General features: G+C 36.6%; 1 protein-coding gene across 4 annotated transcripts; it reads left to right on the plus strand.

The window, feature by feature from the left end:
• The first annotated feature begins 445 nt into the window (after positions 1-445).
• On the plus strand, positions 446-3625 carry Sply (Sphingosine-1-phosphate lyase). 4 transcript variants are annotated; one of them, XM_066726241.1, is made up of 10 exons: positions 647-780; positions 863-987; positions 1122-1271; positions 1383-1598; positions 1663-1871; positions 1928-2164; positions 2259-2468; positions 2543-2781; positions 2847-3114; positions 3172-3625. In XM_066726241.1, exons 2-10 carry the CDS (start codon positions 984-986, stop codon positions 3271-3273), a joined length of 1635 nt encoding a protein of 544 aa, XP_066582338.1. In that variant the 5' UTR covers positions 647-780; positions 863-983; the 3' UTR covers positions 3274-3625. The 4 variants fall into 4 exon arrangements, with proteins under 4 accessions (XP_066582339.1, XP_066582340.1, XP_066582338.1 ...); XM_066726242.1 differs by lacking the exons at positions 647-780; positions 863-987 and adding an exon at positions 446-578; XM_066726243.1 differs by lacking the exon at positions 863-987 and having other exon boundaries at positions 642-804.
• Positions 3626-13788: the final 10163 nt, after the last annotated feature.

Genomic DNA, 13788 nt, shown 5'->3' on the forward strand with positions numbered 1-13788 from the left:
AATAAATATATTGGCTAATTTTCCCATGAATTTCACGACTGAGTATAATACTGAGATATAACGCGATATTATATATATATTGATCCACTTGTACCAGTATTGTTTTTGTCATATACAAATGTTGTTAAATTAATTTATTATATTAGTGCTAATGATGATTCTGTATATGTGAAATGCAATTTTGTTACTAAGTACATTAAAGATTACCAAATATTTGTAAATAAAAGGAAACAAGTACAAGTGTCTTTTTTTTCCTCCTTAATTGATACCAACTTTTGGCTAAATGTTATAGCTACTATGTACGCTATTAAGTAATTCCGTATGAATAAGATATAGTGTTTATAATAAAAAGTTATGGAATATGATTTTCATGGATCGTTTACCGTCCATTAGGTCAATTTATCATCATTAGGCAATCTTCTTTACCACCTATATTATATCTGTCACCAGTTCACCACCAGACCAGCAGCTGTCACTACTTGCTACTTCACAAGTAGAAAGAAAATGCAGCATACGTCAATTTAGTTAGTTTAGTAGTGTAGTAACTGGTAGTAGTAGAGGCGCTCGGAGTAGCTCAGGTCAGTAAAACACGTGTTTTAAATTCCTTTAGCCATCCGATTGTTCATGATGTTTTAGTTTTTAAACTTCTATAAGAAATATCTTTATATACTTTTTCCTTATTATAACTCATTCAGTTAGCTTAATATTTACTACTTTTAAACTGTAACTGTAATAGAATTTTAAATGTACTTTGTAACTGTTTGCAACGAAATTCCTGCTGTAAATAGGTTTCACTTAATTAAGGTGATAATTTTTGGTTTGAATAGCTGTGACTAATTTGGTGTTTTGTTTACGTGTACAGTGTTATTCGTAGAATATATCGCAACAACGGAAATTATGGCAGAAAGACAAATATTTTGGTATTAATAGATGAATCGTGTATAATTAGACGAGTTATCGAATATAACCACTTATAATACTGGATGGGTACCCCCTACTTTATATAAGAATAGAAGTTTTAATATCTGAATGAACATAAGTTATTCTATTTCTATTAAGGAAGTTAAATCTATAGTTGTTTCATTGAATGCTGGTATTTAATTCAAGGTAATTCTTTTTAGTGCTCAATATGGTACTTTATTATTCAGGAGGCTTAAAAGGAGTAGTGAATAATTTCTTTCAAGATAAAGAACCATGGCAAATAGTGACAATTACCACTACTACCGTACTCACTTCTGTATGGCTATGGAATTTTATAGTTCAACAGGAAAGTAAGTTAATCCATTTAGAAAATTAAATTTTCATTGTTTAATTTTAATCCCAGTTTATCTTATCATTCTGTATCTTGCTCTTTTTATCTTTATTTTTCAATATACTCTCAGGCATTTTTGAAAGAGGAATGAAACAGATATATAAATTAGCACGTTACATTCCATCAATGCGAGATAAAATCAATCAAGGATTATCTAATGTCAGTGAAGGCTTTAAGAAAGATGCATTAAAGAGATTGCAGAATACACCTTTCATAATTGAATTACCTAAGGAAGGTCTAAGCCCAGATGAAGTTATTCAAAAAGTAACAGTAGCCGTTGATTTGGGTATGAAGAAGAGAATTTCTGTATGATTAATTAATTTATTTGTAAATCTGTATTTTAATTTTAGGAGACTATGATTGGAAATCAGGAAGGGTATCTGGCACTGTGTACAAAAAGGATGTTAATCTTGTTAATCTAATGTCCAATGTTTATGCAGTTGCTTCTTATACAAATCCTTTACATCCAGACGTGTTTCCTGGTGTTTGTAAAATGGAGGCTGAAGTTGTTAGAGTAGCATGTAAATTGTTTCATGGTGACAAGGAATCATGTGGCACAGTAAGTTATAGCATTATAATTTCTTATACAGAAAATTGAGATGTTTAATATTCTAGATGACTACCGGTGGTACAGAATCAATCTTGTTAGTATGCAAGGCGTATAGGGATTATGCAAGAGATGTGAAGGGTATAAAATATCCAGAGCTTGTGATGCCAGTTACAGCTCATTCAGCTTTCGACAAGGCTGCTCAATTTTTAAATATTAAAGTTCGTACTGTACGTGTTAATCCTAACAGCTATACTGTTTGCATCAAATCTCTAAGGAAAGCCATATCAAGCAATACTATAATGGTAATCTAAAAGTTAAATTATCTATTTATTTATTTGTTTAAAAAAAATTAATTTCAAAAGTTTGTTTAAGTCATAAAAGCACTAATTATTTTAGCTAGTAGGATCAACTCCTAATTACCCGTACGGTACAATGGATAATATCGAGGCTATAGCCGAAATTGGTTTAAAATATAATATACCAGTCCATGTGGATGCCTGCTTAGGTGGATTTCTTATTTGCTTTATGCCAAATGCTGGATTCAAAGTACCACCTTTCGATTTCAGTCTTCCAGGAGTCACTAGCATATCTGCTGACACTCATAAGGTTTTTATATTTAACTGTGAGAAAACAAACAATAATTAAAATACATTTTAATACAGAGGAAAATGTAATTTTAGTATGGTTATGCACCGAAAGGATCGTCGATTATTATGTACAGAGAGAAAAAATATAGACACTATCAGTACACTGTAACTACTGATTGGCCTGGTGGTATTTATGGCTCTCCAACAGTAAATGGCTCAAGAGCAGGTGGTATTATAGCTGCTTGTTGGGCCACTTTAATGTATTTTGGGTATGATGGATATCTTCAAGCTACTAAAAAAGTTATCGAGACCTCGAGATACATCGAACAGGAGTACGTTACTATTTTGTTACGATTGTTATAAATTGGATAAAAACAAAATACTTACTGCATTACAGACTCAGGAAGCTCGATTCACTTTACATATTCGGTACCCCAGCAACCTCTGTGATTGCCCTAGGCTCCAAACAGTTCTCCATTTATCGATTATTAGAAGGTTTGAATAAAAAGGGTTGGAATTTAAATCCTCTTCAATTTCCCTGTGCCATTCACATCTGTGTCACCCACATTCACACTGAGCCAGGCGTAGCTAATCAATTTTTGAACGATTTTCGTGCTGAATTGGATAAAATCCTTAAAAATCCAAATGAAGAGTGTGGAGGCATGGTAAGTTATTGCATTTATTTGTTATTGTAATCAATTCAAGAATATACCTTTCTTTAGATGGCTATTTATGGAACAAGTCAAAGCATACCAGACAGAACTATCGTCGGTGATCTGACAAAGCTCTTTTTGGATTCCTTATATGATACTCCGGATAAATAAGATTACGACTATTGCTCAAAACTGTAATTTTCTATGATACTCACAGTGGCCATTTAAAAAATTATCAGATATCTAAGTGATATAATATACCTTTACGACAAATGAAACTCAGTTCTTCCACGCAATAGTTTATAACTGTTTAATAGATTCTATATCTCTTTGATACATTATTTATCAATTTAACCAGACTGGTGGTTCGAGGTACAAAGTTATTTTTATTGTAATTATTAACCCTATGCGTAATTGTTATAAAGACATTATAATGTATGAAAACCGTTTTCGGTGTATAGTATACTATAGTGTACATATTTTTAATGGAATGGATGAAGATTGTTGAATAAATAAAAAATCTGTTGAGAACACAGTATGTAAGAGTACTAAATATAGAACCGATTTATGATTTTTACAACATTTTCATTTCGCTCGATAAAAATTGGTGAATGTAAAAAATATTCATACGATTTAATATGGCTACGTGATATTCATGTCAATAGCCGAGCAACACCGTCATAGAAATGATAGTGTTGGCTTGGCAGGGAATTTATTTGTGGTTCTGGGTGGATGGACGTTTACCTTCATTGGCATTCCGATATGAGTTTTGCGTTCGAGAATTTCCTAGTAATTTGAAAATTTACGATAGAAGTCACTGTTTTATCCCCCAATTTCCACGTGTATTCCAAAATATATTTCCATGTTTCTAATACTGCTACTATTTTGTGGTCTAATGTAAATCCTGAAACAATTTGTTCCGTTTTCATATTATAGTAATTTATTTCTACTTCAATTTAACGCTGCGTGTCTCACAAAGCATAATAAAGTGTATTTGTACGAAGCTCTTTGGAATGATACACACGTTTTAGTCCCTTTTAGTGGAGAGCTATTGCAGATACGCACGATGGCAAGTTATTGTCACAACAAGTGTAACTTCCTTCTACAGTGAAAGCGCTGTTCCTCGCCAAGTGACTTAAATTCCTCAACCTCCTTTATTTTAAAGTATTCAGCGCGTCACGTCTAGAAGCGCTGTAACCAGTCTGAATCAGACAATCCTGTGAAATAGATATAAATTAAAATCCAATTATATCACACACATCCGCCTAATTTATAATAAAAAATAATAAACAGTGATGGTTATCAAATTGAAACGGTGGAATGTAGAACTTTTAAAATATTATTAAATGTAATGGTAGAACCTGCTATGGTAAAAAACTGGAATTCTATGTTTCACCATTATAAAAAGAAATCTATATAGTACAGTATTTATTCTGACGAAAAATTATTTTATAAGAGGGATTCCAGGAATATTTTCATAATGTGAAATAAATTCACAAAGGTCGAGGACGTCATTCAGAGAGGTCTAAAATCCAAAGATTTTTGTTGCTGAAATGCTTTTATTTAGGAAAGAAATCGTAAAATGCAAGGATGAAATGCAAAGGTAGTATTGAGACGGGGGAGGATTTCAGTGGTATCTTTGAAGTAGAATTACACGACACGGATCATCCATTTGGCGAAAGCGGTCCGCTCCTTCTTCTTGAAAGTAGTAGTCGCTCTCCTTTAGTAGGCAGACGCGTACAGGGAAAATCGTGGGAAGGGTATCCACTGCATGTTCCAACAAACCCGAATAATGTAGATATACTATATTGGTTTTTTTATATTCAATGACTTGTACACGGGGAAAAAGTCACCCACGGCACATACATCACGCAAAACTGGATGTAAATAAATTTTTACGCAAAGCCTATACATCCATCGAGAGATATATTAATTTTCCTTAATAAAAATCCCTCTCTCGCAAATAAATTCATCCCACGTATGTCAAATTTTTCAATAAGTGCGTAATACCTTTCCCATTAATTTTTAAAACTGCAATGTAATTATACTTCTTGAAACTTCACAGGTGCGTGGCTTATACAATTAGAGGTATTTTTCGTTGAAATGTGGAAAGGGAAGGGAGGTGAATGAAAAGGGATACACGCGAGTTTATCGTACGTTGGACGTTAATACGAAAAACGTCAACTGAAGCTTTTATCACGAGTGGTTTGATGGATGAAAGGCTCGAAAAAGCCAAGTATCGCATCCTAATGAATTTTCCGATTAACTAGCGACGATTAATCTCGTCACACTATTTTTCAAATAGCCTCAACTGCTTTGGCACAGTTATCAACCTTCAAGGCTCGACTATCGCGCTTATTCAGTACTTGAAATATGAGAAAGTGCCAATCTCCACATTTGTTTCTATGTTAATCCAGATTTTGGTAAAAAAATGATATTTCAGCTATACTAATCAAGCAGAAATAGCTCCTCGATACGTCTTGCTCATAGCCTGGTCAGGCTGCAACTGATCGACCCGAACAGCTCTCTGCTTTATTTCTGAAGTAATAAAAGGGAAGACTTTGCTTCGCTGTGATCTATCGGCAGTTGAACAATTGCTGATTGGAGACTTCTACGTAGGGATTTCGGTGGTGTTGTCGAGGTAAACACGGGAGATCGCTCTTGTTGATTTCCCGTTATTGGCTCCCGAGTCTATGGACTTGGACGAGTGCGATCAATGAGAAATTTAATTGTAATGGAAAATACATAGGAAAAAGTGTCGGCTCATTTATCGACCACTAAAGCGGATCCGTTAAATTATATTTAACGATATTGAGACGTATGACAACAATATCGATATTACTCCAAATAGAACTACAATATTAACGGTAATCTAATCTTCAGGGAATTAAACTTTCAAACTGCACGAAACAGACTAGTTATTGCAATAATCGTTGTCAGTTTCATCGAGGGATTTGGTTGAATTATTAGTAAACGCGTATATGTATATTCTACCGGTGCTAAGTTCTTAAATAAAAAATATCGAGTGGTCGCTTTTCTCGAAATTCATTCAACGGAGTTTATGAATCAAAACTCTTTATCTCTTTTTCTCTCGTAACAGAATAACTTTGGGTGAACGGTGTTTTATAAGTCTAGTTTTCTAAGTAGAAAACAGTGAGCTCGTGCAGCTCCATGTTCCAAGTATACATACGTGATATAGAAAATTTGATGAAAGAGTAAAGTAAAACATTACACAAGAAATTTACTGAAAAATGAAGAAAACCTATAAAAATTTGATGTTTTCGCAAAATATTTATGATCATTTAACGTCGAGTTAAAGGAATTGAAGAATTTGTTCGTCTTAGCGGAAGTTCGGGTTTCTGTGTTTATCCTGTCGAAGTAATTTGTTAAAGAACTCTGTAGATTTACCGCTCGACGATTCCTTAGCGCATTATGACTATATAGGATAAATTGATTAGTCCTTCTCCTTTGCGTCGCAGTGGATATACCGAAGGGATTTCCAGGAGGGAGAGATGAGACGTTTTGGAGGGGGCAGACGAATCGAGGACTGACTGAAATAAAATGTGTGTGGGGGGGGGGGGGGGGGGAGGGTGCCGAGAGAGCGAGAAACAACGAAAATGATTTATTTGGATAAAATACGAAAGCATAAATATGTAAACTATAGGCGAGAAGGGAAGGGTCGATAGAAAAAGTAGTACGAGATGGTAAATGAAAGGGAAAGAAGGACTCCGTGATAAGTTTCGGCGAAATAAAGAAATGTCCGGTGCAATGAATTGATACATTCCATGGTAGCGTACGGAAAATAAACAAAAGCAACACGTTCCATCGACAATCCGGAGATTGAATTTTGCGTGGTAGCACGTGCGCGCGACGAGGTGGCTCCGAAGGAAACAGAGACGGGAACGTGCGCGCGTGTGTGTATAGAAATTCGTTGGATTCGAACCGAACAATGTCGCGAACAATCTGAGAATACAGTCAACTCGTTAGCGAGCTTATTTCTGAAGTATCTGTTGCTAGAAAATAGAGCAATCTGCAAGGGATGCTCGTGCAAACACTCGCTGCTCCTCTCCTCGAAACTGATACCATTGCAGATTCACTGGTCTCCCAGAATCGAACGGAATACCGAGTTGTTGCAAAAAATTGCAAAAAGGATTACAATCTATTATTTCCAGCATGATTCTGCCATTTTGATTTTTCGGCCAATTTCACGTTTGCTTCGTGACGGGATAAAAATTCTCTATGCGCAAAGAGGGCTCACTGTTATATTCGAAAATGGAGTATGAAATGATAAGGCTGCTCGGAGATCCGCTTAAAGTTTTCCGCGCGGAAAAAGCACGGACTCTTGTCGAGGAAAACTCGCTCGTCTTTCACAGCTTGTATCGTGCTTCTCGAGAATTAAGCTACTATGTTTAAAATCCGATAAGTTGCACATTTTTTATTCTAATTCCGGTCAATCAGTTCGTAAAATCCTTCGAATTGAGCAGACTCGATACAAAATTGGTCAATGTCATCAAGTATCTCTTGTTATTCTATCTATAGAACAGAGGAAGAAAACATTATTTCAGAAAATTTTTATTATTTATTAAGAAAAATATTGTACTGGTCTTAGTCGAAAATCATCGGAAGAGAAATATATTATTTTAATTATAGAAAAGGATATTAATCTCTCACGTTTTCAAGAGCAAAACTTTTTAAGCTTATCGAGCAAGTTTATCGTACAAGATGCTTCTACTTTAATTTCGGTGCTTTTATTATTACAGAGAGAAAGAGAAAGATATACGATATTGGCGTAAGATTTTAGATGGAAATTAAGGCAGGCGGAGGAGAGATAGTAAAATTTCGTGGGTGATCCGTTGCGGCGTCTCTGGCCTCTGGCGCGCCGTCGTTCGTTGGAGAATGGAGCGTCGCGACGCACGAGTCTCGCAAAAGCCGAACGGTGTACGGTGACGGCCTGGCCGGGCCGGCAGTATCGTGGCAGCGCGCGTCCCGTTCCGATCGTACAACCCTTAAAAAATTCCGCGCGATCGACCAACCAACTACGCGATAACCCTCGACAATTCCCGTCATTTTTATCCATCGTCATTCCCCACGGTGAGTTGTGCTCGGTGTGTGTTGTCTTCTTCTTCTTCTTCTTCTTCTTCTTTTATTTCAACCATCGAAGATTCTCAAAAAATACCAGTGACGTCACTATTTAGATTGAAATTTAATCGTCCAAATCTTGCAAGTTTCTCTTTTCTATAATCCACAAGATTTTACCACTGACAAATATCTTTAAATATTTTTCTAGTTTTTGTTTTTTTACATACATATCAAAACAAACGATTTGCTGGAGCAATGTTGTTAATTGTTTCTGTATATATTTATGTGTAAAAGTTGTTTATATTCTCATACAGGTACATATTCTATGATTTGCATTAATGAACGAGCGTGTATTGCGAAAGGGTCGTTATCTGACTTTACGATTCACTTAACCTTGAATTGAAAATTGAACCGTCCGTCGTACTTGTGGGATGTGCATATTTGTCTGTGTATAGTGAAGAGGAAACCTCGCGAGAAACTTGATGCCGGGCGCGTGTCGGGAGCATTCGGATTATTCCGACTAATTTTCCAGTCCATATCCCCTGTAATACGGCACTACGTTCGATTCCAACATTTGATTTACGCAGTATTTTCCTTGGATATTGGTTCTTGTCTCGGGAATTTAAATACGCCCGCTCGATCGCCCCTGAACAGCTGTTTTCTAAATGTCCCATCGTTCCAGCACGTTTTTCTCAACTACCGCTATATACAGTAACCATAACGCTTCCACTTCTCTGACCCCCCCCCTCTCCCCCCCCATTCTCTCCCCTTGTCGTTTTTACTCTTTTCTATTCATTTTTATCATCTTACCATCGTTCGAATCTCCATTAAGTAGAGCAAACAGTCCAAACCCGATGTAACCATGGCCAAAGAAACGGCTTGATATTCAGCAATCATAAAAGTTTCATTTTCTACTCTCTTACCCTCTTTTTCTCGCGATCGTGGATTCACTTCAATTTTATTTCATCCAACCTACGACGACGTCACTTGGACAAATTTTGAAACGCAAAAAAATAGAGTGACTCTAGCAGTGAACGAAAATATGCTAATTAAATCGAGCGTGTATAGATACAATTGAGTGTTTGAAAAGCTGTATTGCTTCATTATGAAACGTCACCTTGATAAGTGAAATGTCTAGTCAGCCGAGAACAGCGACGCCGATAATATTTGGATTTTATGCAAAAGTCGATGTAGTAAAAAGGAAGAACACGTAAATTCAAACTTCTCCCCGATCCATTAAAACTCGTGAACGTTTGCCCTGGAATTTTGACTGGTGAATGCAAATTGAAGTTTCAGTCCAAACAGAGTACATGAAAAAGCTGCACGAAAAGGAAGGAACGTTCTTTAGAGGATCCACGAACTGATAAAACGGAGTAATAAAAGCTTGAAAAAAGTATAGGATAGGCCACAGATATAGTGTCAGTGGGAGGGGGAGGGGTATTTGATATTTTATTGCGGAAAGAATAAAACGACGAGACAATTTGATGAAAGAAAAAAAAGGGAGGAAAATTATATTATTGTTTCAATCAAATTATTACATACATTCAGTATCGAGATTCCGTGCGGTTGGAACATAGATATATGTCTAAATAAGTTAAGAGCAATGATAGCGTTTGTCAATGTCAAAGTGAGTTATGCCAATCATCCCGGCATTCCAATGACCGAGCTGATGATTTCAAGTCAGTATAGCGAGAGCACGATCAGTCCCCCTGATGCGTCCGCACGCGCTCTTCTGCCATGGTCCATGGGTCGGGGCTCAATTTACCATCTCGTAAGCGCGTCTGGCTTGTCCGAAGACTCGTGCAGAACAAGAGTTATTCGACGGAAGCCCCTCCGACGGATATTTGTGACGATCATTTCCCCCACTTGGTCGATTAATCGCTCCGTGTCGATTCTACTTTTTCCATAAACCTTTTCTTCTCCACCGTAATTATATCCACAGTCCGGGAGCCCACTGCGAGTATCCCCAACCAAAAAAACTTTGCGAATTACTTTTTTAAAGAAACAAAAAAAAACTAAGAAGTTAACCCACGCCTCGAACGTGTTTAACCCCCTGGAGATTTGTTTTGCAAGCAAAATTTCTATCTATATATAGAAAAGTGATTATCGCGTTAGATAAAAATCCATCTAAATGCGAAATTTTATGTGTCACACTCACAAATTCGCAATAAGACTGCTAACAAAACCATTTGATCTAGGGGAACAGATTTTATTATACGAGGTAATGCACGCAAAAATATTGATTGGCGAAACATTAGAACGAGAAGCTATGTACACGTGGAATAAATTCAGAGTTAAGAATCCGTTAAGCTTTTTGTGCTGCTCTTCCATTCGTATATCTTTTCGCGACATAATTCCAATCTGGATGGAATTATATGGAGATTAAAGTTTGTGGATAGGAGCGCGAGTGGGGGGAATAAGGTGTAGAGAAGAAACGTGAGATCCGAAAGATCCAGAAAGGCAAATGTTTTTCCGACTCTGTTATATGGGAGGGAGGGAGGAAGGAAAACGTAAAGAAAAGTCGGAGTGCGGTGGCGACGGAAAATAAACCAACTTGTGTGTAGTGAGGAATACTCGGGTCTGCGTGATCCAATGAAAACTGCAAGAATTGGACGAGAAAAGAGTTTGAATATGGAAATTGCGAGGAACGAGAGGGTTCTCGTTGCGTATAGCTCGATTTAGGATTGCTCGATAACGCGATATTATTTCGTCAAATATATATATATATATATATAATCTCGTTTTGGAGCGATCGTTTGATCCGCGAGATAACGTTTGGCGCAAGCAATAAATACTTTAAGAGTATATATCGAGAAACGTAATTAGCCGAGGAATACACGAGGCTCTCGTTCCACATATAGGATCCGGCCGATTCGCCCCGCGCGACGTCTGTCTCTCCATACTCGAGAGCGATAACGATGTTATTTCTCTAAATAATCGTCCGATGGGGAGCAATCGTTCCATCTCTCAGGTAGCGATTCACCTAAGCAATAAATAGTTTAATAGCACCGACAAAGCTAACTGCAAGAGCCATGGTTAAACTTACGTGTCGCTATACGCTATATTGTTCCTGCTTCTGTATAAACGCTTTGATTGCTTCATAAAAAATGTAATATTTCCGTGCACTACAGGGATAACATTCGTAAAATGGAGACCGTTCCAATCTCCAGCTGTTTCTTTTTGCCTCTTTTACAGCCGGCGATTAAACTCGGATGCCCAACATTTTTCTTTCACCCTATACGCGATTATGGCTTCGAAATATTCTCCTTAAAAAATCATGCGGCCATTTTACAAATTAAAGCGTGGACGAAGAGTCTCAGCGTTATTCGCGCTAATATTTTTTTACGCTCTTTCGGAAGGGGAGTATCAAAGCCTCCTGTGTGTGGCTGTGTATATATGCATGTATATGTACATATGCAGGTATAGGTATACGCGAGAGGCTGAATAATTTCTTAGTGCAAATAATTCCTCTTTGTCGTCACGCTGGTGTACATTATCAAACTATGAGATTGCGCGGCGTGTCGTGGGTGGCACGGGCAACAAAGAACCAAAGTGCCGCAAATTCCTTAGTGCGGAGGAACGCAAGGCGAGTTTCCCGTGCCATTGAGTTTCGGTTGATTCGCAACGGCCCATTACCAGCATATTTACCCCCCTAGGATCTCGTTATTGCAGAATCCACTGAAATCACTGCTGAGCCGGAATAACGGGATCCTCCCTCAACACCGGGATCCGGGAACATTGAATTTGACACTAGAATCGTCGAGAAACGAAACTCCCTGCGGCGTTGCGTTTACTCTACCGGGACTAGTGCTTTTCTCAAATTCATGATCAGTCGGCGAAACAATAAACTAATGTGCATATCCTGCAAATATAAACGGAGAGACATATTAGCTTATTTTAATCAGAAAACTGTATAATTAATCAAATCACGTGGCAATAAGCGTATAAATATCATTGTAAATAGATGGTTAAATTTTGATTCATTAATTATGATTCAGATAAATTAACAAATAAACTTGTATATATTGCTGAGAATTGGAGTCAGCTAATTTAAACTTTTAAAATGTTAGCAATTTATAGGAAAATCGTTTCACAAGAACTATCTCCACTTTGGTAAATACGTACGAATTCTTAATTTAAATGAATCCAATGAATTTGGCAGGAAATTTTATCCTCAAACCAAACGTATATGTGTATAAAGTTTGAATATAATTTTCATCTTCAACTCAAAGGATAAAATCGAATCTGTTTAAAGACCGAATGTGCACGAGTCCAGTGTATGGTTTGAAGGTTAAAAATATTTAATATTAAATTATAAAATTAGTTAATTATCGTGTAAAGAAAATAAAGAACCAATTTTACAGTGTGTATATTTTAATTCACCTAAGAGCATTGACGTAAAAATTCATGTAATTCGCGGTAGAAACAAGAGGCATCAATCTTTTGCATAATACTATTTTTAATGCAAATAGAAAGTAGTTTCAAGAATGTAACCTATGTAAAAAATAATATCTCTCTTGTATAGTAACAGCGAGGTAAATGAATTTTTACTTCCAAGGGGCTGGGGCGAATTAAGGTATATGCTTCTTGTATTTTAGATATTAATAAAATTATTTTCTTAACGATAGCTTATTATAATAACTCATCATTGTATGTAGAGTATTACAGTAGGCGTAGTCCATGTAGCTTCCGTAAAATTTTTTCATTCTGGCAAAATAAGCCACTGGGGGCTGTCAATTCGAGCTCGCCTTATATCGAAACAAAAAGATACATATACATATAACACTGATTTAATTTACCCGCATATAACGAAACTGATTTAAGCCATTTGGGTTAAGTGCGCATTGGGACCGTTGCTGAATTTAAATGCGTGCCGTGAAAGCCTTATTCCCAATTTTACGCAAAGTCTCTGTACATCGTAAATATTATTTGAGGCCAGAATTCCCTTTTGAGAAACTCATTCTCGTGGGGCTTGATTATTTTTCTGAGCTCTAATTACGGTCTCCGGGCTGAATGTGGTTCTAAAAGGGAGGGAGGGAGGGGAGAAGCGAAAAAAGCGAGAGGGAACAGCAACATCTCTAAAATGGGAATAAGAAGAAGATGAGCTATTAAAATCATAATACTTATTTCAATAATGCCTTTGCCTAAGGAAAAATTAAGCTAATTAAATTCATCTCAACAGTTATATAAATGATCCTGCGAATAACAAACGACATGGCTTAGAATTGTGTAAAGTGTGGACAGAATTTATTAAACAGCAACCTTAAAGCAAGTGTTGCTTTTCCATTACAGCGAGATGTTGTTACAACGATTGGGTCCTTTTTCACTTTTCGAGAAATATATCGCGATAACCTATCTCACTTATCTCGCAGAATTATATATAACTGTATAAAGAATAACTTAGCTTCGTACGATAAATAAAAAGTCAGAGTATAATCTACTTCTTCTTATATGTGAATGCTGGATTATATCCATATAAATAGTACGTTTCTGACTCGTGTGACAAAATTCAATGGCTCCCGCGATGAGATTAACGAAAGAAAGAAAGGAAGGACAATGTCAGTCGGAATTCCACGATGTAGAAAATGGAACCGCTGTCGACCATTC

The sequence above is a fragment of the Prorops nasuta genome, unplaced genomic scaffold (genome assembly GCF_024137725.1).
Source record: "Prorops nasuta isolate Cenicafe-Biocafe unplaced genomic scaffold, Cenicafe_Pnas_1.2 PNAS00004, whole genome shotgun sequence".
NCBI classification, from domain to species: Eukaryota; Metazoa; Arthropoda; class Insecta; order Hymenoptera; family Bethylidae; genus Prorops; species Prorops nasuta.